The 25,173-nt window shown below is 39.1% G+C and overlaps 2 protein-coding genes and 1 non-coding gene across 6 annotated transcripts in view; 1 reads left to right on the top strand and 2 right to left on the bottom strand.

Annotated features, from left to right (window-relative positions):
- On the top strand, positions 1–4,816 carry LOC136251414 (THO complex subunit 4-like). The gene is made up of 6 exons (XM_066043861.1): positions 1–394; positions 687–824; positions 1,771–1,918; positions 4,361–4,436; positions 4,486–4,627; positions 4,682–4,816. The coding sequence occupies exons 1-6, from the start codon at positions 203–205 to the stop codon at positions 4,706–4,708; spliced, it is 723 nt and encodes a 240-aa protein (XP_065899933.1). The 5' UTR covers positions 1–202; the 3' UTR covers positions 4,709–4,816.
- LOC136251413 (meiosis regulator and mRNA stability factor 1-like) overlaps positions 4,749–25,173 on the bottom strand; it is a 23,222-nt gene continuing 2,797 nt past the window's right edge. The window contains exons 2-27 of one of the 4 annotated variants that reach the window (XM_066043857.1): positions 24,705–24,819; positions 24,569–24,606; positions 24,409–24,505; positions 22,865–23,418; positions 22,520–22,804; positions 20,892–21,070; positions 19,994–20,660; positions 18,271–18,527; positions 17,349–17,630; positions 16,616–16,788; positions 16,404–16,497; positions 15,384–15,598; positions 13,869–13,944; positions 13,436–13,523; positions 12,038–12,271; positions 11,718–11,763; positions 11,358–11,551; positions 8,954–9,172; positions 8,810–8,879; positions 8,184–8,404; positions 7,660–7,875; positions 7,024–7,096; positions 6,686–6,912; positions 5,995–6,219; positions 5,615–5,839; positions 4,749–5,438 (exon numbers count right to left, since the gene is read on the bottom strand). In XM_066043857.1, coding sequence (XP_065899929.1) covers positions 4,878–5,438; positions 5,615–5,839; positions 5,995–6,219; positions 6,686–6,912; positions 7,024–7,096; positions 7,660–7,875; positions 8,184–8,404; positions 8,810–8,879; positions 8,954–9,172; positions 11,358–11,551; positions 11,718–11,763; positions 12,038–12,271; positions 13,436–13,523; positions 13,869–13,944; positions 15,384–15,598; positions 16,404–16,497; positions 16,616–16,788; positions 17,349–17,630; positions 18,271–18,527; positions 19,994–20,660; positions 20,892–21,070; positions 22,520–22,804; positions 22,865–23,418; positions 24,409–24,505; positions 24,569–24,606; positions 24,705–24,819 — 5,631 coding nt within the window. In that variant the 3' untranslated portion in view covers positions 4,749–4,877. The other 3 variants (XM_066043856.1, XM_066043858.1, XM_066043859.1) reach the window with 3 other exon arrangements.
- On the bottom strand, positions 11,909–11,980 carry Trnag-ucc (transfer RNA glycine (anticodon UCC)). Its single transcript has one exon. It is a non-coding gene; the product is annotated as a tRNA-Gly (tRNA).

Below are 25,173 nucleotides of genomic sequence, written 5' to 3' on the forward strand. Positions count from 1 at the left end.
CCTGGCTGCTCACGTGCCACGCATGCGTAGTAGTCTTGTGCGTGGAAGAGTGCGTGGAGGTCTGAAAGTTTGTGTAGTATCGAAACAGTGTTGAGCAGAAACAACTAACCGTTAAAGAAAGGAACTGTGTACTTGTCTTGACAATTTTCAGTGGGGAAAATTTCTTAAGAAAAGCAGATCCGGTAAAGCAAGATTACACAAGATGGCGGATATGGTGGATAGACCGTTGGATGATATAATCAAATCTAAACGAGGCGGCAGGGGAGGTCGTGGTCGCGGAAGAAGAGGAAGAGGATTCGGCGGTGGTGGCGGTGGATTCGGCCGGGGAGGAGGATTCGGCGGCAGAGGACGAAGAGGCGGCCGTGGAAGAGGAGGTCGCGGCGGCTTTACAAGAGTTCGTTCCCTTTCGTTGTGCTAAAAGTGATGGCTATAAAATATGTTCAAAAAATGCAATAGGGTTGTAAAGAAAACCCTAGCACATGTAGGCGCCATTTGTATGGTGCAATGGAAGCTCTACAGAGTTAGCGCTAAAGCAGCTCTGGAAGATTTTCCTGGACTTTTCTTTGTTAATTAGTAGAAATTTAGAGCCTACAGTTAAATGTGAAGTGTCTTGTCATTTGCTCAATGCCAGTCTACCATCTATATTACAAGCCTTGCAGTCTTCATTGAAATGGTTTCTCCTTCAGCCGACACAGCAAGTCCCCGGTGGAAAATGGGAGCACGACAAATTCCAGTCAGGGCGCTCAGCAGGCATGGGTGCTGCTGCTCCTGCCAAGTTATTGATATCAAACCTCGACTATGGGGTGTCTGACAACGATATACAGGTAGGCATCATTAAAATGTTGGTGGGCACTATATAGAAACTTTGGTTAAGCAACTAAATGGGTTTAAACAACATATTCTGTTAGTTTAATCCATCAACATGGCTGAAAGTACATGTGTAATGCTTTGGGGGTCACTATAGTATGTTCACGTTGAGCTGAACCCTGAAAAACAGCTAAAAAGTTTAAGTGGATTTTTTCTCAACAGAGTTAACATTTCTGCCAACCAGATGATCATTGGTAACATCAAAGGTGTCAACAGCAGACACGTACGGTTTGGCTCCATTACAAGTTCAGGAAAGGGCTCTAATGGACACTATACTTATATGGCTTCTCCATAGGAAATGTATTGTGAAAATTTTGATTGGCTGTAAATATTGTCAGACATTTGAACAACAAGATTTTGAAATATTTTTAGGGGATCAAGCAGTACTGCAAATGAGCCAAATTTCAAGATCGTGTGTAATTGCATCCAAGAGTTATTAAATGTTTTTGAGGATTCAGCTGAACGCGAACATACTATAGTGGGGTACATGTGTTCGTAGTTTCAAATATTGTTTGTAGAGGACATACTTTGCTTCATAAAAGAAGTTCTTTGGCAGGCTTTTTCTTGTATTCCATCAGTCAGTGGGTTTAAGGCAGAAGGGATGATGGCCTATTTGCAGTTGTTTTATTTTACCGTTTTTCCTTCCTGAGTTATCAGGTTAAAAGTGTTGTTAAATATAATGGAGTCAAAATTTTACATTACATCTGACACAAAGCTTGATGTGTGTTTATGATAAATTGCTTTCATTATGGGCCAATGTAAACAAGTTAATAGTCATAATTGCAAAGCTAATTACCAATTTTTTGGATGCATGAGTGGTATAATAATCCTGGCTAACAAACCACTTTTGGTGTGCAGTAAATAGAATATGTCAGCATGTAATCTACTTGTGTTTGTTTTCAGGAGCTGTTTGGTGAATTTGGAGCACTTCGAAAGGCATTCATCCACTATGATAAGAGTGGCCGATCCTTGGGAACAGCTAATATCATTTATGAGAGAAGGGCTGACGCTGTGCGAGCAATGAAGCAATATAATAACGTACCATTAGACGGTAAGTTGACCCTGTCCCCTGAATGGTCCTTTCAGCCATTCCACTACCAATTAACATTGCGATAGACATGCTAGTATGTTATAGGACACTATGGATTCCATGGTATTAGCTTGCTATTGGTAAATCATTGTTAAGTTTCTTGGACTTGTTTATGAACTATTGAAACTGTGAAGTGTTTTTCAATTGATTTTATCAACACTTCTTGACTGTCAGTAAGAAAGCCTGAATTGGCAGAGTGTAAAGTAAAAGCCTACTCAGCACTTGTGAGCAGAACATAGTAAACAGGCAGACCATACACTAATTGGTAATTCACTTGCTAATATCAAGATTTCTTTTTTGAGGTACAGTGTGTATCAAATCAACCAAATGAGTTTGAGCACCACTTGTAATAATGTGATGGTTACACAGACCTACCGTACTAGTAGTTTGGGTATGGTCTCTTATTGGTATAACAATAATGGGATGCTTTTGAGGGTCACAAAACAGTGCTTGTAACAGGCCTAATGTATTTCGCAGACTGGATTTGTGCATTAAGCTGGAAACAGCTTTTAAACAATAATCCAGGCATTATCCATCCCTTGCAACACTGGAGACACCACTATTGAGCTACAACTGCTGGTACTGCTTGGGGGGGGACAAGCCCACATGAATACGTAATAACCCTGTGCAACTACTAAAGTATTTTACGTGAGCTGAATATATCCTGTACAAAAAGTAGAGGGAGGGGATCAACGGGGATTAATACATATTCTAGTTCTACTTAGTTTGTTGTGTGCAATGGTGTGATTCACGATTGGAAAAACGCTGCCGTTATGAAGTAATTAGGCTTACAACGATGACGGTGTGTGGCGGTGACGACTTTCACAGTGGTCATCAATGATTACAATCGTTTTTTGTACGATCTATTAATTTCAACAGGTAGTACAACTACGTTTAAAATAAATGTTTTTGTTAGTGTTCTGTAGTGCACGTGGTCCTGTCCTCCCCCCCCCCGGTACTGCTCTTCCTTACAAGTCAACAAACTAGTGCACGCACTAATTAATTAGAGTACACTAGTAATAGCAGTTATAGAGGCTATTGTTGTAGTGTAGATGTTTTCCTTGTTGCTTTAGTACTCAGCACTAGTGTTAGGGCTGTAGTGATGAACCAATATATTTGCATAGCCCGATCACCTTACAATTTTCTAACGTGATAGCTTTGTGAAAAGATATGTTTAGGTTTATACACATAGCTATTACCTTAACAAAATCGTGTTCTAGACTTATATGAATTTAAAAAGGCGAAAATCTTACTTTTACAGTTTCACAAAAGTCTTCATTCCCTCGAAAATTTCCCACTGTACGGTACTTCATTGACTTGTAAGGAAGAGCAGTACCAGTAGTTGTAGCTTGATAGTGTTGTCTCCAGTGTTGCAAGAGATGAATAATGCCTGTATTATTGTTTTAAATCTGGTTCCAGCTTAGTGCACAAGTCCAGTCCATGAAATACATTGGACCTTTTTTGCAAGCAGTTATCTCTTGTAACAATATACCATGTTCTTCATCATGCTTGTACTTGCTTTTTTTTCTGATTTTGGTTAACAGCAAAAATTTTATCCTTAAAATATCTGTAGACCTCCATATAGTTTGGGATTGGTTGCAAAACCACGGAAATTTTAAATTAGGTAATAGTGCTCAACCTTGAAAAATTTGTCTCAAGATATTTAAGCTATATGGTACAACAAGAGTATATAATGGGAAGGGAGAGTGTCGAACTGCACTATAGGCTGTGATAAATGAGCCCATAAAGTGACCAGCATACTTTTGTTTCTTGTAAACCTGACTGCTGTTGATTGCTCAGATTTAACACCTTAAATGTTTTGACTGGGTGGTCTGTATGGAAGCACAATAGCTGAAATTCCATCTAGATGTGTCACTTTAATTAGTAGAACTGTCAAAAGTGAGGCATGGGATGGCAACCATGATGAAATATCAAAATCTCAACCTCGCTCAACCATGATGAAACTAATGTTTGTTTTCCAGGTTAGCTGCTTGTATCTTTCTCTTTGTATGGCAAGGTCCTCTGCGTAATATGCCTTACTTTTCTCGAGTACACCATTGTTTCACTCAGTAGTCACATGTACAAAGTGCACCCACTGCACTTATAATTAGTCACCAATCAACACAAATCACTGAGTCCTTTGAACAATGCCATGGTAATTACGGGCTCATTTTTCACAGCATATAGTGTAGTTCAACATTCCCTCCCCATTATATACTCTTGAGTATAATTATTAGTTCATTGAAGATGACAATAGGCCAACACTTTTGTGTCGGTGACAGTTTAACAACAGAGCATTTGGTACATTTGTGGCTGAACTACACTGTTCTACAGTTTGTTGTACTTCTCTTTGTACCTGGTCACAATAAGAGGGTTTGTTATATGTAATACTTGTTTTTACAGGCCGAGCTATGAACATAGAGTTGGTTGGTGTATCCTTTACCCAACAAAATGGCGGCCAGCAAAGGAGGTCTTCATTGTAAGTCTGTTCTTGTTCAGTTAAAATGTTTACTCATTGCTGGTAACAGTTCTGGTGGTGGTGGACGAGGTGGCAGAGGCCGTGGTGGAAGGGGTGGACGTGGAGGTGGTGGCCGTGGAGGCAGAGGACGTGGCAACAAGCCCACCGTGACTGCTGAAGAATTAGACGCTGAATTAGACAAATACAAGAAGGTAACCACCATACTGTTATGAACTTGTGAAGTTATTGTAATTCTTCACTTGTAGTCAACTGATGAAGACATGCAGTTCTAGGATGTTCTAATTGACGCTGCACTACTTGATGCATACAAACTATTTTACCCTTTTTTAGTTTCATTGTAAATTGTGGCAATTAAAAAAATTACACTGATTATTAGAAAACATGACCATAAAAATCACCAGCCTGAATTAAAACAGTAACCCTTAATGAAATTAGCAGTGCTCAGTGTTCTTCATCTGAGTCGATCAATGCAGGGGGCAGATCATCTTTGGCTCTCGGGGAAGGAAACTTGATGGCCATTTTCATTCTGCCACTGCCAGCCTTCTTCCCAGGAGAAGGAGACAAGGTAATAGGAAGCTTGCTGCTACTGCTGCTGTCCATTGTGACCTGATTTCCATGTAAAATATGGGAATAGTCATTAACAGCAGATGGTAAGGTAACAACATGGCTACCAGCAAATCTTCCCTTGTCTGATACTGGCAAGTGTTGTGAAATGGTTTGGATGTTATGACGTCTTGGATACTTGTATGCACCCGGTGCCCAGACAATCCATTGATTATTATTGAGGTGGACAACTTGTGAGGCCACAGAAAGAACACTTCCCTTGGTCAGCCATTCTTGGATTTTAGTGTCCTCTGCGATCAGCCCCTGTTGGCCGAAGGACTGCTTGAAAAGGTCTGGTAGTTGGTCCAGTTGTAGTTTACCATCATAAAGGGTGAGTAAGTGACGTAATGACTCGGTGAACAAGGCTGGTGACTTTAACTTCAGTACCCCACCATCATTCTGTACAGTATAACAAGAACAAGTGATCAGTAAACATGTCTACAACATGATGCTAATGGAACAATACAGAATCTCTGAAATCAAAACACTTGGATAATCAGGACACTTCACTAGGTACCAAGGTGTCCACAATATACATTCTACTTATCAAATGTTTACAATGACAAATGACTCACCCCAACAATCATTTTGAAGGTTGGCTTATTCAGCAGCTCCTCAATACTACACAATCCCAGCCTGCTCAACTCCAGGGTGGTGCCAAAGTACCTCTGATAAGTGTCCACACAGTCAATTAGCACCCACTGGTTCCTGTAGGTGAAGACCATCTCAGCCATTTGTGCTGCCAGTATGTTGAGCTTGCCAGCGTAAGTTAACACACAACAATTCCCAGTACCATCCAACTATATGAATAATACAGATTGTGTTAAATTGCTCTGAAATGTAATGTAGCAGCTCATTTTAAGATTATTTTCTTTTGTGCTTTAATTAGAACCTCTATCCCACTAATGATTATACACATACAACAATGTCCCCCAAGGGTTGCCAAGCAACACACCTCCAAGATTTGATTAATGTGCTTGCACTTGACCAGCTCAGCAACACTATTACAGCCATACAAGTGTGCTTCCAGGGGTTGCAAGAAGCACTGCTCGTACCAGTCAGCTAGTTCTAATAAGCTCAGCTTCCATACATTGCACTCGTTAAACAAATACAGCAAGTCCTTGGACAGCTTCTTCTTGCGAGCCTCAATTTCTACTGCAACAGATGTAGAGTCTGTGACCTATGGTGGATGACAAGGATTAATACACTTCTTATTCAGGTACAAACATCAATAATTATATTTATTTAAAAATGTTTTTATGACATCAGCAGCTGCCAATGATTTGTCAACTACCTCACTACCTACACAAAAGAATTAGGACATTTGTCCTTTTGTGTAAATTGTCACAGCTTGTTTGTTTATGCCTCAGGCAAGAAAGTACATCAACTAATCAAGTGCAACTAATTGAGAGCCTCACAAATTTCTTACAATAACAAATCACTGCGCTGTGAATATTGGTTAATATGTGACTGGATCTGCAAAATTAGTTTGGTCATATAACAAACAGATAGCATCGTTCTGGAAATTTAAAATGTTATGCACATGATCAACAGTGCTGTATTTTCTGTATGCAATGCTGTATGGAAATAATAGCACTTTGATCTTTGTGCTATAAAAACACAAAATGAGGAATATATGCTCTTACAATCAAACTGTGTGTGGTGGTTGCCAGGATATGGCGTAGCTCATCGACAGATTTACATAGAGGGTCATTATTGTCAACAAAGTATTCCACAATTGCTTGCAGTGTCAGTGAATATGTTGGTGACATCAACAGCAGTCGTTTAGTCTCCGAAATCAAACGTCGATAATCTTTGCCTGCTGCTAATCCATCATTAGTAACCATCTTCAGTTTAACATTAGAATTGTTGACTGGAGAGAGAATCGTTCACTGTTATTGTACACTTGCTATACACACACACACACATACACACACTACTACAGAGTAGGACAGACAGACAGACGACACACACACAGACACACCTGCTTCAATAAATTCATCCTTAGTAGCAAAAGGTGGCAGTCTCAAGCTCACGTTCATGCCATCTATATCAGTCTACAACAACAACAACAACAAAAACAACAATCAGTAGTGAAACATTTACTGATCAGACTGGTGTGAGCATATGTTACCACACTGTTAATTCATCATGCTAGTTTTTAGGGCTAATTCTCATAATTCCTATAAATTCCTTCACAATTTCTCTACTTGGCTGCTGACTCAGCACAACTACCTACATGTTTGGTTGACACATATCTGAAGAAGCTCATAAACATGGTCATAAATGTATATAGTGTATGTATTTTCTGACTGCAAATGACAACTCAATATTGCTTCTGGGTAGAAATTAAAATTGATAGCCAGCCTGTTCACATTCACAATACTTCATATCATTGTGAATATAACTGTTGTACTCATGTGTCTTGTACACAATGCTATCAGGCTCTCCCTCAAGGATGCTGTTAGCATCTGTCTAGTAGAGATGGACAACCAAGTAACCATGAAAATCTGCTAGAACTGTGGCCCTAAAATATATCTACATAATTTGGCATATTTCTAATAGACAAAACACTGTAGAGGAGTATGAACCATCTAAGTTGTCTTGTTGAATTACTTACCAATATCCATGGTTCACAGCTCAACAACATCTGGTTGAGGTCTGACCCGTACATCTTTAGGGCAAATGGTTCACCAGTGAATGCTTCATAAGTAAACAAGAACTCATTCCACTTCAGTGAGTAGTTTTCACTCCATATCATAACTGCAATGGCATCTCTTGTGAACAGTATTGGTAGGGAACTAGTGACATATTTGTGAGCTCCAACCTCCTTCACCTGTAACAGCGTTGTAAGTGTAGAAGGTAATTTGATTGTGGGTTTTGTTTTCCATCATTTTATCAGGAAGTAGGACAAGCACACATGAATTAACAAAAATCATATTTTTATTAGACACAATCATACTACCTACTGAAAGTAACAGATCATACAATGATTTTAGTTATAATCAATGCTACTACTGGATGTACTTAACAGGTTCCAGTGTATATTTTGTCCTACGGGGCTTTGTAGCATCATACTATAAGTTCTGCAAGCGATGCTATGCTATGATAGGTGTGTGTGTGTGTGTGTATGTTTTAGCTGACCTGAATTTTTGGAATAGCCAAAAGGAATTTCTCCATGCTACTGTATCCATAGTCGTTTAACTTTAGTTGACGAGAGCATGCATTATTGTAATGGCCGGCTAGGTCCCCCAATCTTATCCTGTGATCATCACTTGAAGACAACAACACTAAAGTGTTCCATGCCACAGGACCCAGTTTGACTGGCATAGACACTGCAGCAGCTGCAGCAGCTTGGATTGGTTCTGCAACAGTGAAGTATGTACAGTCAAAACAACCAAGAGCTCACAATAAGGGAGTACAAGAGATGTAGAATAACAGTAGTGTATACTATTGTATACAATGAGCCAAGTGCTAAGGCAGTTCCCAGTTATTTACAGTCTAAATTAAGGACAATACACATTTAACCTCTCTATAAAGGAATAGTTTCTGAACAGACTGCATGAAGACAATTTTACCTTTGAAATGGGTAAGCTCTTTATGACAACAATCTCAAAACACACAAGTAAACAAGTATAGCTCAAGACCAGTCCATTATATTTCTATGATACCATATTAATACACTAAATAGCTGTATTGCAATAGTCAAGAGTATTGCACACATCACTAGGGAGTCCCTTATTATGAGCTATTAGTTATTATTGTTGTACCTATGATGGTTTTGTCGGTGATTTCTGAGTGGCAAAGATGAACCTTCCTAGCTAGAGCTTCACCAACAATCTGATGAGTAAAGTGAATTAGTTTTAGACAAACAGACACACAAACAGACACATGCAATGGAAAGACAGACACACCTTAGCTGTATCAGGAATCCCTTCAAACACTTGGACCAGTTTGGTATAGCTACCATAGTGTCCAACAATACACTCATACCCCAAACAACTCCGGAAGTCAGAGGCAAAGGTACTGAACAATAAACCACTAGGATAGTTTGCCAGTACTCGACGAACCTCACATGCAAACTTCCTCAATGGCTGCAACATCACCAGACGATTAGGACCATCTCCAGTGAGCTGTGCAGTGGAAGACAACAGCTAAACAGTATGTCTCATTAATATAGGGGCATTAAGCATTTTAAACATTACTTTAAAATATTACCTTAATTGCATAGTTATGTTTGGAACCAAACAGTGAGATTGCCAGATGTTTAGATTGTGTTTGGTGTACACATGTTAGTGTACACATGTTAGTGTACACATGTTAGTGTACACATGTTAGTGTACACATGTTAGTGTACACCTGTTGGTGTAAGCACATTATTAAAGTAATGTACTTCTTTTGTTAAAGCACTTAACCCTTTAAGGAGGCTGCCGTAATATTACGTCCAAAGTAGGTATTGCTTGAAAGACCAGCGCCGTAATATTACGTCCAAGATTATTGGCAGTAAACAAAGAGCTATAACTCCGCAACAAATGAAGCTATTAGATCGAAACAGGGGCCATTGTATTTGCCATTCATAAGCGATTCTTTTGATATATAAGGCCAACTTATCACGCAAAACTAAGCCTGTGTAAAATTCCTAACAAAGTACAAACATTTAATATTTACACAACAATAAAACTAACCTTGTAGAAATCGCTCCATAACTTTGGCTGTGTTCATCGTATTAACTTCAAATAAAGCTCAGAGTGCTCACTATTTAGAGGCAAATAATTTGATATACAAGATCACGTGATGCGGTTTTAAAAAACTAAAATGGTGGACTGTTTTTATTGATTGTGTCACGAAGAAATCGGTCACGTGTAAGTGTTTGAAACTCACCTTAGTGCTTTTAAGACATTGGTTCTACACTTTGGTAAGTTAGATAATGTTGTTTATTATTGTCAGGCGAGTCTTTTAGTATAATTTGTTATACAATTGAGCATTTGTAGGGGCTTTGTCAATGCTATAAACTTATTATATTTTTTTAAAACACTAAATGCGCAATAATTATAAAACGTGTGGGCTTTCAGGGTAGACTATGCACACAATTTTTGGTCCTTAAAGGGTTAACGAGAAACTGATGAGATGGATTTTCATGAAGGTCTTCTAGCAGTAACCAGGTTTGTATATTGAACTACCATACACAGGGAAACTTTGGCAGGAGTAAACTTGTGCGAATAGCAAGCTAAATTGCATTTGGCAAGGTGAATTCAAGCTCAATCTTTAGCTATGAAGATGCTAATCTCAGCACTATGAGTAATTGGCAGGTTAAACTTTGACAAATTTGTAGCAAATTGTGAAAATTGCCAAAGTTTTCTCCCAGCCAAAGTTTCCCTCTATACGGTACTATAGTCTTCATAACATAGTTTTAAGTGTGGCTATGGGAATCTTCCATTTAGTTCATCCTACTATAAATAAGGATCTGAAATACACTCAGCAAATATACTGTATTATCCTAACACCTTAGTGACTACCAAGGCTTCAGCTCAAATCAAAGGCATTAATTTGATCAATGGTGAACTTCAGTGTGTTTATACACAGGCAGTTAGCACACCTTTTCCACACATAAATACTATGAAGAAAGTTTCTAAACTTCATGTTGGATAGACTAACCAACATTTATACTGCCAGGCTCCCTTTCTAAAATGTTATTTCAAAAAGACAACTGGCTCCTTTTCTGCTCAGACAGCTTGTGTGGGTCTTATGACAATAACTCTAGTTGGCTGTCTACTAATACAGCTACTATCTTGGTACTTTCAGTTCTGCTAAAGTCATCAAATTATCTCATGATAATATATCCGTAGAAAAGTTATCTCAATAAAAACTTAGGAACACTAGCTTGTTGCCTAATAAGTAGGTCATAGGAGAGTTTATTTTGTAAGCAGCTTGTATAAAAAAATAACCCAAACACATGGCTCCTGTGAATAGGCTTGTATAATATTCCAGTGTGTACCGATTACTAGCCAAGAGTTCATAATGTTACTACATGAAATCTTGTATACACTGCATGTGGTATAGAGTATTGTGGTGCTCAGAGCGTGCATTTTGTCAAGTTGCTGCACAGAATAACTGTTACCCAGTCAAACTGAAACTACAACTTTGTGTCCTCATTTCAACAAATTCTGGACCCCTGCGGACCTCATCACAGCACCAAACACACACACTGACTAACCTAAACAGTTTATTTACTAAGGAACACTTTGGGGCCTTAACTAAGTATCTGGATTATGTAGGTATATATCCTAAAGATTAAAAATACATTTGGTATTGTAGTACCTTTATGGTATCACTCATAGCCTCCAGCATGTAAGTTAGTTTAGAATAGCCATAGGCAGAGTAGTCAAGCTTGTAGCTTGTTGCTGACTCAAAGTTTGGCCTTAACTTCACCAGTGTACAAATGTGATCAGGACAACTCCAAAGGTACTCCTCCAATTGTAGCTTCAGTAGTGACATGCTAGGAAGATTGGATTCTAGAAAGAACAGTGATTATATTCAGTAACAATTCCACAGATAATCTAACTTGGTGACCACCTCATTACAGTAGCCAAAGGCACTACCTCATTATAGTAAGTAGGTCCCAAACACAGCCAAGATGTACTTTCATGACATTATTGAGGCCCAAAAAGTCACACTTACCATCTTCAGTCAGCTTGATAGTAGTCTGGTTATCAACTGTAGTCACCTAAAATGAGATTGGTGTCTAAAACAATTTGACCAGATAAATAAAAGAAATACACAAAACTAGATAGAGTCTACTCAGCTAAAAACAAACATAGAAAAAAAAAAAATATGTCACCAAAAGGTTTGTGAAACGAAAAAAAAAAGTGTGCGTTGGCCGGGAATCGAACCCAGATCTACTGCTTGGAAGGCAGCAATGCTAACCATTACACCACCAACGCCACTTGATATGTCATGTAATTTATATGCTATTTATTACAGTACATACAATGGCGCACCTTTACATCTGGTATGCTTTCCAACATATTCACGATTTTTTTGCTTCCATAGTCCGCGCAGACCAACTGGCGTTTGAAAACGCGGCAAAATTCTTCAGCAAACTTCTTCACATCCATTTCGTTGTTCTTGCTTTTACTGAGTATCTCCTTGCACTCTGCAGCAAATGCCTTCTTCCTTTCAGCTAGCCATTTCTCTGACCATGCCACCATCTTGCCTTCTTTGGTATCTTCCACCTAGTAACCATAGTAATACTACATACTTCACTACAGACAGTACATGATATTTCCCTGGCTGTAAAGGTCTTTAGGGAAAGTTATCTGGGAGTCAAGTCACCACAGTATTCAACAGAATTTCATTGTCAAAATTCTGCCTTCTTGCTATACAGGTTTTAATCTGCTCATGCAATGGACAATTCCGAAATGATGAAACGTGATGTCATAATTGACAAAATGGCCGTGTTAGTGTACGGGCTTCAGAGACTTTGGCATGTAGTATTGGAAATAAAATGGTTCGTTGTTGTTTACACATGGATCCAGAAGATAATAAAGGTAAGAAGCACTACAAGTATTGAAATGGATTCCGATGAGGAAAGCAAACTAAAATTCTTAAATGTGTACACAAATTCTCAAATTGCATTATATTGTGTACGCTTCACCTTCAACCTTTATCAAATTTATAAATGCTATTATAGGGAAACACTACCTCAACCAATATCTTCCTGTACAAAATCTCCACACTAGCATGGCCATCTTGTTTTGTGACACCAACAAATCATCAAAAAATGTCAATGTGGATATCATCCATAGTAGTCTGAGACTAATAGCTGCTACATTATGGACAACTACCTAGTGACTTGTACTACTGTCATAAACACTACCTTACTTATTACTATGACTGTGTAATGTAAGTTGGGAAGTTTACACTAAACTGCCACTACTGTACAGCCAGTGTTATGTACAGTCAGTGTTATGTACAGTCAGTGTTATGTACAGTCAGTGTTATGTACAGTCAGTGTTATGTACAGTCAGTGTTATTATATCAATTAATTGACTGCAGCACTAACCCATGATATCAAACTTAGAATTAATCAGTAGTACGTTCTCCTAATAATCTACTGTCAAGAGTCCAAATTATTAAACTTAAGCAAGTAACTGTTTAAACAAGGCACATACATAGCTCAGAATATACAGAATGCAATCATATGTCACAATTGTGATTACTGAGCAGTAATTGATTATGATCACAATCACACAGCTCTACTGCTAAGTTTGGTGCTGAAACTATCTGACTCAACAGGCCCCAAGAATAGTATAACAACTTCATCAATACATAATGAAATAAGGAGACAGTAGAAAGTTCTACACACATGCACACACACATAAAATAAGACAACACACCTTCAGAAATGGACACTCTTCCAGCAACTGAGAGGTGTAGCCTACATTAGTGACCAACCTGTCTGCCTTCAGACGCGACTGCAAATCACTAGAATAATATAACATAACGTTTACTCAGGATTGATATTAATGTATGGGAGAGAGTATCAACAGTTCTCTATCACCAGTAGAAGCATAAATTTGATCAAAGTGTGTTTGTACAGGCTATACTAGGGACAGTGTGTTTGTACAGGTTATACTAGGGACAGTGTGTTTGTACAGGCTATACTAGGGACAGTGTGTTTGTACAGGTTATACTGGGGACAGTGTGTTTGTACAGGCTATACTAGGGACAGTGTGTTTGTACAGGTTATACTGGGGACAGTGTGTTTGTACAGGTTATACTGGGGTCAGTTAGATACTCTTCACCATACAAATTATTATCTAACATTACCTCAACAATATCTTTCCATCAGGAGCAGTAGCCAGGATTTGTTTAATGGACTTGTGTAGCTCTGAGAAATCAGCATCTGGTGGAAATTAAGGCAGTAACTAATTAGTTAGTGGACTCCTTTCAGACTCTACAGAAAAACTGTCCTTAATATTGACTAATTTTTGGTCTCAACAGGTATGGAATAATGAAAACCTACATTTTGATAGTTTTGATAACAAAAAACATTTTATCATGATAAATGATATTATCTCGATGGTGAAATATTGTTATGAAGTAGTTTTATAAGCACAGTTTTGTGTAATTACTAGTATCTCTTGAAAAAATCGCTTTTTTTTTCAGTGCATTGCCACAGCTGATTGTGACCTCACTCATAAGAGTATCATCTTTTAATATACAATAGTCAACAGAGATTTGCTGTTATCTTGAGACATCAATAATAGAAAATTCATCACCTTTATCATGGGTGTCACAATAATCATACTATCGTTACTATCACACAGCCCTACTTTAAATGTTTCTTTACCTCTTACAGAGGTAAACCCCTTTATTACATTGTTGTGGAGTGTCTGCAGGGTTTCCACTGTGTTACAGATGGTATTCATTTGATGTCACATTTTCTATATAATCACAAAAATGTGTGAGGCAAGACTGAGTTACAAACTGAAGAACGCTGGCAAAAATAAGGAAGCTGTGATGTGTTGTTCGTTGATTATAGTAATGTCGCTTTATAGCTGGAAGGTAAAGAGCCATAAACTAAACTCCAGTTACTCACTGTTACTGAAGAGTTAATCCAGTCCCTTTACTCCTGCTCTTGAACTGGCTATTATTAGTATAGGCAACTCATCTTCAGTTGTATACAATTACAGAAAGTTTCATTTTCTTATATGGGAGCCATCGATTTTTGCCTCAAAAACAGTGTCTAGTAATCGTTACTTAAAATGATTTACATAAACAGATATAGTACAAGTAGACATTATGACACAATGGTCAGTTTAATTACTCCACTTAAGAAACCGTTAAAGTTTACAGTCTAGGATTGGGAAATATCAAATGGTATTTGTGTATAGCTATAGTTACACAGAGACATGTCAGAAATATTAATCCAACACCTCTGTACAAAGTACAGTAAAATCCCTCTGTAGTGGACAACCAAAGATTGTTAGCTAGTTTTTGCTGCACTACAGAGTTTCCTCTTTTAGAAGTAGAACTAGACCAGTTGGGACCAGTCCTTATTATGGAGGTTCTTTTGTGTCCTATATCAGTGGAGTAAATTCCCAAGTCTTTCGGGTTTGTTGTACCTAACAGTTACTGTACCAATAAGATTTTCTGAAACACTAACTCAGTTGACAATTGAACTTCTTCACTAATGTTACAATTTTTGAGCATCAGATTACAGAGGCTCCATTTATATATTAGTAAAGGATTATTACTGTCCAGTAACCAACTATACAGCTACAGACATTGTGAACTATTTTTATAGAAGCAATTACTTCATGTATGGTTTACTGATGTTACCTGATTCAGATGAACTAGATGACAACAGGTTGGATGTAGCCATGGTAATAGAAGGCCTCACATGAGCTGACCCCTCAGACCCAGTCAGGTAGACAGTGTCATTAATCAGTTTTAAGTGAGGACACTCTACCAGTAGGTCCCTCATCTTGTCCTTGCCATAGTTGGAGGTACGGAAACTTCTCTTGAAGTGCTTCTGGTAGGACGGCTGGAACTGACTGCATAGAGAGGGAAACAATGGAATGACCACACACAGTTTGTTAAATCAAGCGGGGCTTCTTTATGATAGTGATAGATGGGCACATACTTGGCTTAGGGCTTTCTCAAATGCTATGAACACTTGTTCAACACACATGTTGTGATGTCATGTGTGTCATACTATATGGCACCTGGAATTGGTACCAAATATTTTCAAATTCTTTTATCACTTTCATAATTTTAAAAATATGGTAATAAAGCACTGACTTCCTAAGCCACACGATATGCTGGAGTTGTTGATACTGAAGTGTTGGGTTGAACTATGAGATCATGTGATGTGTGATGACATCTAAGACATCTTCTCTGGAAAACTGAATTTCAATATGGTACAGACCTCTCACATCATCTACTTTGTACTTCAGTTGTACTTTCATCTAAACTTTGTTAAATATTTTTATGGTTATACTGAGGAGTTGTTAGTACACCCACACACTAACATGGTGAGCTGTTTATGTCTGTGACATTATTGAGGGTAAAGTCCATGGACTGAAGTATTTGAGCAGTATTAATAGAACTATACTCTACTCATAGTACAGTAGGATACCTCCATTAGGCAAGCTGAATAAGTGACTGCTTTATTAGAGTATTTTGTCAACTTAATTATTTTATTAATGTTAGTGTGTATATATGCTCTATTAGTAATTAAACAGAGCTTCATATGAAAGGGCTTTATTTTATTGGAACAAACTTACTGATATTAACACTATTGTCCCTACACTAGAACACAGTTAGGTCACACTCTTATATTAGTTACTAACAACTTACTCTAATGGAATACTATGATAAGAAGTATTGAGCAGTAATGTCCTGAACTCTTCAAACAACTGCTGCAGGGTTGGGTAAAGTGGTAACTCTGTACCTGCAATAATACAATGAGAAAAAATTACAATTAATTACTTCAATTTTTTGCTGTTACCCAAAACATAATTATTAGAAGTGTTATAGCAATTCACACACTGCACACACAACTGGCTCACCAGACTGTTTGCTACCATCCACTACCCTAGTCATCACACTACACCAATCACTAAGGTTACCATCCACCATAAACCCCTTCTGTCTCTGTCTCAACAACAAGTCCAGCAACTTCCTGCCACTAGCCTTGTCTATCGGTAAGGGTCCATATTCCTTCCAATACATGCCCACCAAACTATAGTGATAGCATTAAAGAATAATTACTAGGTGTTAACCCATCAAGACTTCCCATGCTTATTATTTTGTGGCAAAGTACAAACCTTTTGTCTCTCTTTAAAGTTCAAAGTTCATACTATTATATAGTTGAATTTGAATTTATTACTGGACAGGCAGCATTTGCTGATTTGTCCAGGGGACCAGCCCAAAGAAGAATTACACACCACACACCACACAATAGATACATACATACATACACATTTAAAGAGACTTAAGTTACATGTATTGGTTCAAGTTTGCTACAAATGATTCAAGGGAATCTGATTCAATGATCCAGAAGAAGAGATTGTTCCAATCACGGATTGTATTGGGGGGAAAAAAACTAAACCTGTAAGGGTCAGTAGATGAGGGGGGTAAAATGTAGTGCATCTCATGGTAACTCCTTGTTGGTCTTGAAGTGGTGTTGTAGTAGGATGGAATCTTCAGAGGTATTAGATTACAGATAGATTTGTAAAAGAGGGACTTACAAGAGAAGAATACTACTACAAACGTATCTATAGCTATTATATATAATCGTACTTCAACAAGCGCACTCCTTGGGGGTACTTCTTCACCATTCTAATAAACCTCCGAGGGATGGATGGTTCAGCAGTCACCCCAACATTAGGACTCATCTCTGACAGAATAGCAATCATCGTAGCCATGTTGCTGCCCTGTAGCTCCACTGCTCCTTGACAACACATGTTGACCTGGTCGGCAACGATCATCCTACCCTTCACCAACATATTGTACTGTAGTTGTAAGGTAGTCCAGCTAGTCCAGCCAAACTCTTGTTGTTTCAGTATCTCAATAACTTTAGACCTGAAGAAAATAACATCATTACTCTACTAAGATACAATGTACTTAGCAAGAGATCTGGCATTGTTACATGATCCTATCATCCATACCAATAATGTAATATCATCTACAACTTGTATTACTATATGGACAGGCACAGAGTCACGGGCAAATGGCCTGGGGCCCATTCCTTAAAGGTCTCCTCTCAACCTGTGTCCCATGCTTTGATACGCTCATTAGTGATATCAGTGTAAAAATAGTTTAATAGAACAGTCAGTGCTTTGGTATTATTCTCAATCTACCATTGATAATCAAAACATTATAACATACTTGTTACCTCAGACTACCCCAATACTGTAGGACTGTGCCCAACTTCTAAACCACCTTCTGTGTGAGTGATGTGATTCATGTTTATTTGAAGATTATATCTCGACAAAATTACGTCTACTGTACACAACACGTGTAATAACAAAGTGTAGATAGGTTCCAGTGTAATATGGACACCTTGGGGGGACCAATAAATTTAGTGTCATGATTATCAAGGTACCCTAATTTTCGTACAAAGGGATTCTTTGGGACCTTAATTAAGTGTCTGTCATGTAGATATCCTCAAGTGTCCACATTAACAAGTTCCAGTGTATAAACACATCACACACACCATTACCTGATCTGGATGCTCTCCTCTTGAAGCTGGGACCAGGTACATGGTCGCACCAGCCATGGTAACTGCTCAGACCGGAATTGTCCTAACAACACATCACAGCTCCTCTTGAGCAGTGCACGGCTAGCAACGTGATTGTGCAGGATGTCAGAGGGAGAGGGGCTCACCTGCATCACCTGACAGGTTTTCAACAGGTCCACAGTAACCACTATAAGGTATTCCATTGAGTTGTGCCAGTAAATGGTCAAGTCTTGGTCAATCTAAAGGAAACATGATACATATGATCAAAAGTTCATAATACATATATATATATATATATTTAGGAGAATATCCGACACCTGTATTACCCCTTCAAAACGCACCATGTAATAATTGTGCAACATAACTAATATCATACACTACGGTAGTAGTGTATAGTAGAAACCACAAAGGAGTAGGTGTGGCCCACGAAATAACATCACCCAAAAAACAGCCTTAATTTCCCCCTGATGACGATGAGGCAGTATTGGTTAGGTAAAACTAAGCCCAAACAAGCTTTCAGATCAACCCGAAATGCTTTCAACAAGTTGCTACGGAATTAAAAAAAAATGTTTATTTAACAGAATTTTCTAGTGACTGACTGACTGATGCCTTCAGACAAGCGTAACTCGATAACAGCTAAGGCCATGGGCTTGATTTTTTCACTGTTCGACATCGCTTCAGCCCGACAGGTGCCTTTTGGCACACCACAGTACGTACAATGCATGGACTTACCAGTGTCCTCCTTTGTGTCCCATTCATCTTTGCTGACAGTGAAGTGTCGATTTGGCGATAGCATGTGGACAGTGCTATTTCAGATGTGGTATGCGTGGGTTCACCAGTCATAATAATTATTTTACAAAAAAAAAGTAAACAAACAAGTACACAGAAAATTTGGAATTTTCAACTAGAGTAGGGACCACAACACATCGATATTGAGCACAGTAGGGATATAACACTTCTTATTGTTTTACTGTGATTTAATATCGTGCACTACTCCAACTTGTTTCAGTACTTTTTATCGATGTGCTGTGGTCCCTACTCTAGTTGAAAATTCCAAATTTTTCTGTGTACTTGTTTTAGTATAATTTCAGTAAACTCCAACACATGGCTTCCCCATGAAATACTTGTTGATAGGCATTGATATACCAAAGCGAAGACCTACAAGCACTTCAAGGCCCTAATAGCTCTTGAAGCAAGTTAACACCTTTGGTGATGATGACTATTGCATAACATTATTCTAAATGTATATATATATTATGAACTCTTGATAAGATTATCCCCTCAACTTGATGTGTGCATGCTCAGATACCTTACTTATTACTCATTAATAAGACCACCTCATCATAGTGACCATGTTTTGGTCCATAGTTTACCCTACTAATAAACTTTTTTTTCCTTAAGACTTAATAAATAATAGAGACTGACTCAAGTAGGTATGAAGTAATTCTTATCTTTGAAAGGATAACAAATTTAATACAGTAAAAACGGAGACACAATTCTTGGCCCCAAAGTTTCATTTACAAAATTTATCATTATTTTTTTTACTAAGACTTTACAACACATGCCTGAACCTGGGCAGCCTCGAACCTGCAGCCATCCGATTAACGCTCGAATGCTTACAGGAGTCTGCCAGGCAGTGAAGATGTTTTCTCCTTGTCAATTTCATGTATATGTATCCATAGGAACTCTAGAATAGTTCACTCACCATCACAGATGCCATCATACACAGCTTGACTACTTCTCCAGTAAGTTTGCTAAACAGTACAGGTATTAATGTCTTGTCCTTGACCCCCTTGATCCCATTAATAACAATTCGTCCCTTCCCACCAACTATGATTATATCATGATCAGGAACATGGTGAGCAGGTGGTAAGAATGGTGGGGGTGGCTGACGATGCTGCTGTGTCATAAATGCCCCAGGGGGAGGCATGCCCAAAAGAGAGTTTGGAACATGGACAGGTTGAGGTGGAGGAGGCTTGGGCCGAGGAAGGTACATCTCAGCAGGAACTCCAGCTGTAATCCTCGGTGGACTAGGCATAATTGGTGGACCAGCCTTGTTCATTGGGGAAGGAGGGAGTTTAGGATACTGAGGCAACAACACGGGATTACTGGTGTTCAGAGGATTGAAGTTGGCAGGTGGGAAGGTTGAAGCCAAGTTGTAGTTGTTGGGTATGTTTGTATGTGGTGGTAGAGGAGGGTGTGGGCGTGACTGGAATGGGTGTGGCTGTAGCTGCTGTGGAGGAGGTAGCAGTGGATGATCATTGACTTTCCATGACATTGGTTGAGGACGGCCTTGTGGTTGCTGTGGTTGTTCCAAGACTGCAGTTAGCGGATAACCAAACATGTTGGCACCATCGATCCTGCGCTGAGCTCTGTAAGAAATATTTTCTCATCATTTAAACGACCCTGTATAATATGGAAAGCTTGTAATTAAAGTGTCATGATTATCAAGGTGTCATGATTATCAAGGTGTCATGATTATCAAGGTGTTATGATTTTCCAAGTCAGTTTACATACTAATTTAGGACCTTAACTAAGTCTCTGATTATGCAGGTATCTTCTAGTATCCACATTAACTGGTTCCACAACAGATTGGTACTTACCTCGCTGCAGCATCATACGTCCTGAAGCGGATGCGAGCTGCTCCACTCTTAATGTCACTCACATCTCTGATGAAGCCTCCACAATTCTCTGACAGATGGAGCAACTTGTCCCGCACCTTGTACCGAGACAAAGCTGAGGAGAACCCTGTCACTTTAACACCAAAACTCAACCTCATTGCCTGCAATACAAATAAAATTAAACCTCAAGGCAGCAATAACTGGTAAAAGCTAGCTTCTATTTTAATTTACCACTATCTACATTAAACTGTTTAGTGTGACCTGCTTACAAGTCGGTCACCTATGGCATTTCGTACCCTAAACCATTAAGAGGTTTAAAGGACACCCTCCGGGAAATAAAGTTGGCTGTTTTATAATAAGTAGACATTGAGCTGAGTAACTACAGTGGATCCTCGCTTATCCGGACTTCGGTTATCCGAACACCTCGATTGTCCGAACGCCAAATGTGACTGTTCTATTAGAGTATTTTGCCATCAGTGTGCATTCTATTAGAGTAAATGACTGTTCTATTAGAGTAGTTGAACGAAGCTCTGTATATAAATCAATAGGCTTCAGTTATCCGAACAAATTCACTTATCTGAACACTTTTGGCAAACTATAAGAACAAAGCTGTTCGGATAACTGAGGATCCACTGTACTAACAGCCTGTTTACACTACAGGTCGCTCTGGACGAGATCGCTTCAATTCGATCCAGATCAATTTTTTAGCCACGTTTATACTGCAAAGGCCAAGCCCGCTCCAATCACCAAAAAAACTTAAACCCACAATCATAATTTTCATCGAAGTAGAGATTGTTGATGGAGTTAAAGGATTTGTGCGCTCTGTTATCGTAAGGTTAGTAGGCATGATAAAGTTTTTGGCGTTGGTAACAACCTCTCAATTCTGTGGAGTTGGTCAACTATTCATTCGCATGCGGACCAGAGTCCTTTTGTTGTTCTTGAGGTTGTCCTTCTGTATCGTACCCTAAATACTTTGCTGTTACTTCATTTTGTCATTACAGTCGCCATTTTAACTGTAGTTCTCCGTGCTTATTAGAGCCAAATCGAACTGCAGGTTCACAACTGTTTATACTGGGTGAGTAGAGCAAACTAGATCGAACCAGACCCACATCCCTAACAGGTCCATTTCAGAGCGGTTCGACACAGTTCGGTTCAATACGGTACGCGTATACACTGACTTGGAAATCGCTAGAGATAGTTCGAACTAGATGGCTAGTGTAAACAGGCTGTAAGAAACAAAAGTGAATTCTTTTTCAAAATAGCATTTGAGCTATCAATAGCACAGGTGTCAAGAGCACACATGTGCGGCTTGACTCCATAACAAGTTTGAAAACAGGGTCCAATACAGTTTTATGGCTTCACAAGAAAATGTATGGAAGTGTCAGAAATTTGAATGGTTTTGTGGTATTTTTAGCAGGTCAAGAATGAGCTATATTTCAAGAACTTGTGCAATTCATCATTAAAAGTTTTTGAGGACTTAACATGTACATACTAAAGAGAAATGCAAAGAGGTGGCCTTTTTATACAGGTATCTTCTGTTACTATTATTACTGACAAGGGACAAATTGGCTTTGATTTTCCAGAAGGATTATAAACACTCAAACACTAACCGCATCTTCTCCTCTAGTTGGAATATCTCTCACAAAATCATCAAACATCACTGTAGTGTGTGCTGTGTACTTGAGTGCATCAGATGCATTTCTGTTGTGCACCAGTATAACCGTGAACATGTGTCTGTGCCTGAGGTCATGAAGGTCATTGGAAAAATTGACATCACTGGTAACCATGACAACAGTAGCTGGAGAATTGTAGGTGTCAGCAAAACGACGTAAACTGACACGAAGTTTGTCATCTGCTGCATTTTTGGCAACGGCACTAACATGTACTACAGTAACCTAGTGAGAAATACAATAGAAATAACAATATACAAAATTACTGTATTTAAAAATACTTACATGTGCTTTATTTAGATCAGTGATAACTTCACCAGTTTCTTTCAAAGTGTCACAGACACACATGAACTCCACTTCACGTTTTCCTTCCACAAAGTTTTGTCGGAATTTCTGGACAAGGTGAAATGCTGAACGTCCAGGAGGGACTACGCAGTTCTCAATATCCCAGAATATCCCAACTGGTTCCAGCTGTGCTGCAGATTTCTTGCCAGAGCCTTTACTGCCACCACTAGACTTCCCTTTTGAATGCTTACTAGCTCTACCAGTGTCAACTACTTGAATTTCATCTTCACTTCCTGAGCTATTGAAATGGGATAGGCCACTTGAGAGACTAGATTTGCTGATGTTCTTTCTAATTTTGCCCTTAGAGTGTTGGATTTTCTTTGATTTCATTGCCTTTTCTTCCATGCTATCTTCGTCACTGCTACTACTGCTGCTGCTGGCTCGTTCCCTGAGACGTGATTGGCCACCAGGTGTAGGTTGGTCATCTATGTCCAGTCCCATCATCCTAGCCACTTGGTCATCACTCATCCTGTGACTGTACATGACCGTGTCACCTGAAGATGATAATTGTAAATACAAAATAAAATAATACACATCCACACACATAAATGCACACACAGAACCTGCTACCATATACACAGTCACATCTATATTGAACTACCTGTGCATGTCTATGAATTAGTGTAGCAAACTCTCTGACTAGTAGTAGCCCCCATGGGAGGCTGTATTATGTCTCATAGGTGAGGATGTTTGGGTGTACTGAACTTTGTCCATTGTGTGAGACATAGACAGTCAACATTTCCTTCCCCAATTTACTCCATGTCTCCATTCAAACAACAGACACCACACACAATTAAGGCCTACTTTATTCCACGGACTGGACTGGACTCGTGGACTGAGCTGGAAACAGCTTTTAAACAATAATCCAGGAATTATCCATCTCTTGCAACACTGGAGACACCACTATCGAGCTATAACTGCTGCTGCTGGCTCTTCCTTACAAGTCATGACACACTAGCATATGCACTAATTAATTAGAATACACTTACGATACATGCTGTACTAGCAGTGATACAGCGTGATAAAGGCTATTCTTGTAGCGTAGATGTTTTCCTTTGTTGCTTTAGCACTAGTGTTAACAGCTGTAGAGATGAGCTAGCAATTATTGTTAGCAGGTAACTAGGTGAGCACCACCAGGCAAGGTGATGGGGCTATGCAAATAATCTGGCTCATCACTACAACCCTAACGCTAGTGTTAAGTACTAAAGCAACAAAGGAAAACATGTACACTACAACAATAGCCTCTGTCACGCTTTATCACTGCGAGTACACGTGTATCGTAAGTGTATTTTAATTGATTAGTGCATGCGCTAGTGTCATCCGACTTGTAAGGAAGAGCAGTACCAGCAGTTATAGCTCGATAGTGGTGTCTCCAGTGTTGCAAGAGATGGATAATTCCTGGATTATTATTTAAAAGCTGTTTCCAGCTCAGTCCACGAGTCCAGTCCAGTCCGTGGAATAAAGTAGGCCCACAATTAACATACCAACTTCTTCATCAGATTCAGAGCTATCATCATCGTCATCATCATCTGAGTCAGACATGAACTGCACATCATCATCATCATCATCATCATAATACATCTATTGTCAGATGATCATGTCAGTAATTCCCTAACTGATCACACTCGACCACATGTAACATACCCCTTCCTCCTCATTACTGCCTGATGATCTTTTGACTCCTGGTGGGATGGAATATCGGTGTGAATTGACAAATGCACTAGCACATTACATACAAACAAATGCATGTATATACACACAAACAAACAAACACACTCACCTAAACCACCAGGGTGGAGCATAAAGCAGTTCACATCAAGACAATCTCTATCCTGCCACTTCTTGCATAGAATGGTGGTGCTCCGAGCAATATCATTGTGTCGATAAGGGCATAACTGTCAAGCACAATAGTATGAATGAATAACATGCACACTGCACAGCAGTTAATACAAACCACCTGTGAGGATGCTGTGTGCGTAGTGTGTGTGTGTGTGTGTGTGTGTGTGTGTGTGTGTGTGCGTATGTATGTGTGTGTGTAGTGTGTGTGTATGTATGTGTGTGTGGTGTGTGTATGTATGTGTGTGTGGTGTGTGTGTGTGTAGTGTGGTGTAGTGTGTGTGTGTGTAGTGTGTGTGCGTGTAGTGTGTATGTGTGTAGTGTGTGTGTATGTGTGTGCGTGCGTATGTGTAGTGTGTGTGTGTGTGTGTGTGTGTGTGTGTGTGTGTGTGTGTGTGTGTGTGTGGTGTGTG

The sequence above is a fragment of the Dysidea avara genome, chromosome 3 (assembly GCF_963678975.1).
Source record: "Dysidea avara chromosome 3, odDysAvar1.4, whole genome shotgun sequence".
Classification (NCBI taxonomy): Eukaryota; Metazoa; Porifera; class Demospongiae; order Dictyoceratida; family Dysideidae; genus Dysidea; species Dysidea avara.

Coding starts and splice junctions, on each gene's coding strand:
- LOC136251414 (XM_066043861.1), top strand. CDS start 203: ATGGCGGATATGGTGGATAGACCGTTGGATGATATAATCAAATCTAAA. Junction 825..1,770: donor TGTCTGACAACGATATACAG/GTAGGCATCATT, acceptor GTTTGTTTTCAG/GAGCTGTTTGGTGAATTTGG. Junction 1,919..4,360: donor TAATAACGTACCATTAGACG/GTAAGTTGACCC, acceptor TTGTTTTTACAG/GCCGAGCTATGAACATAGAG.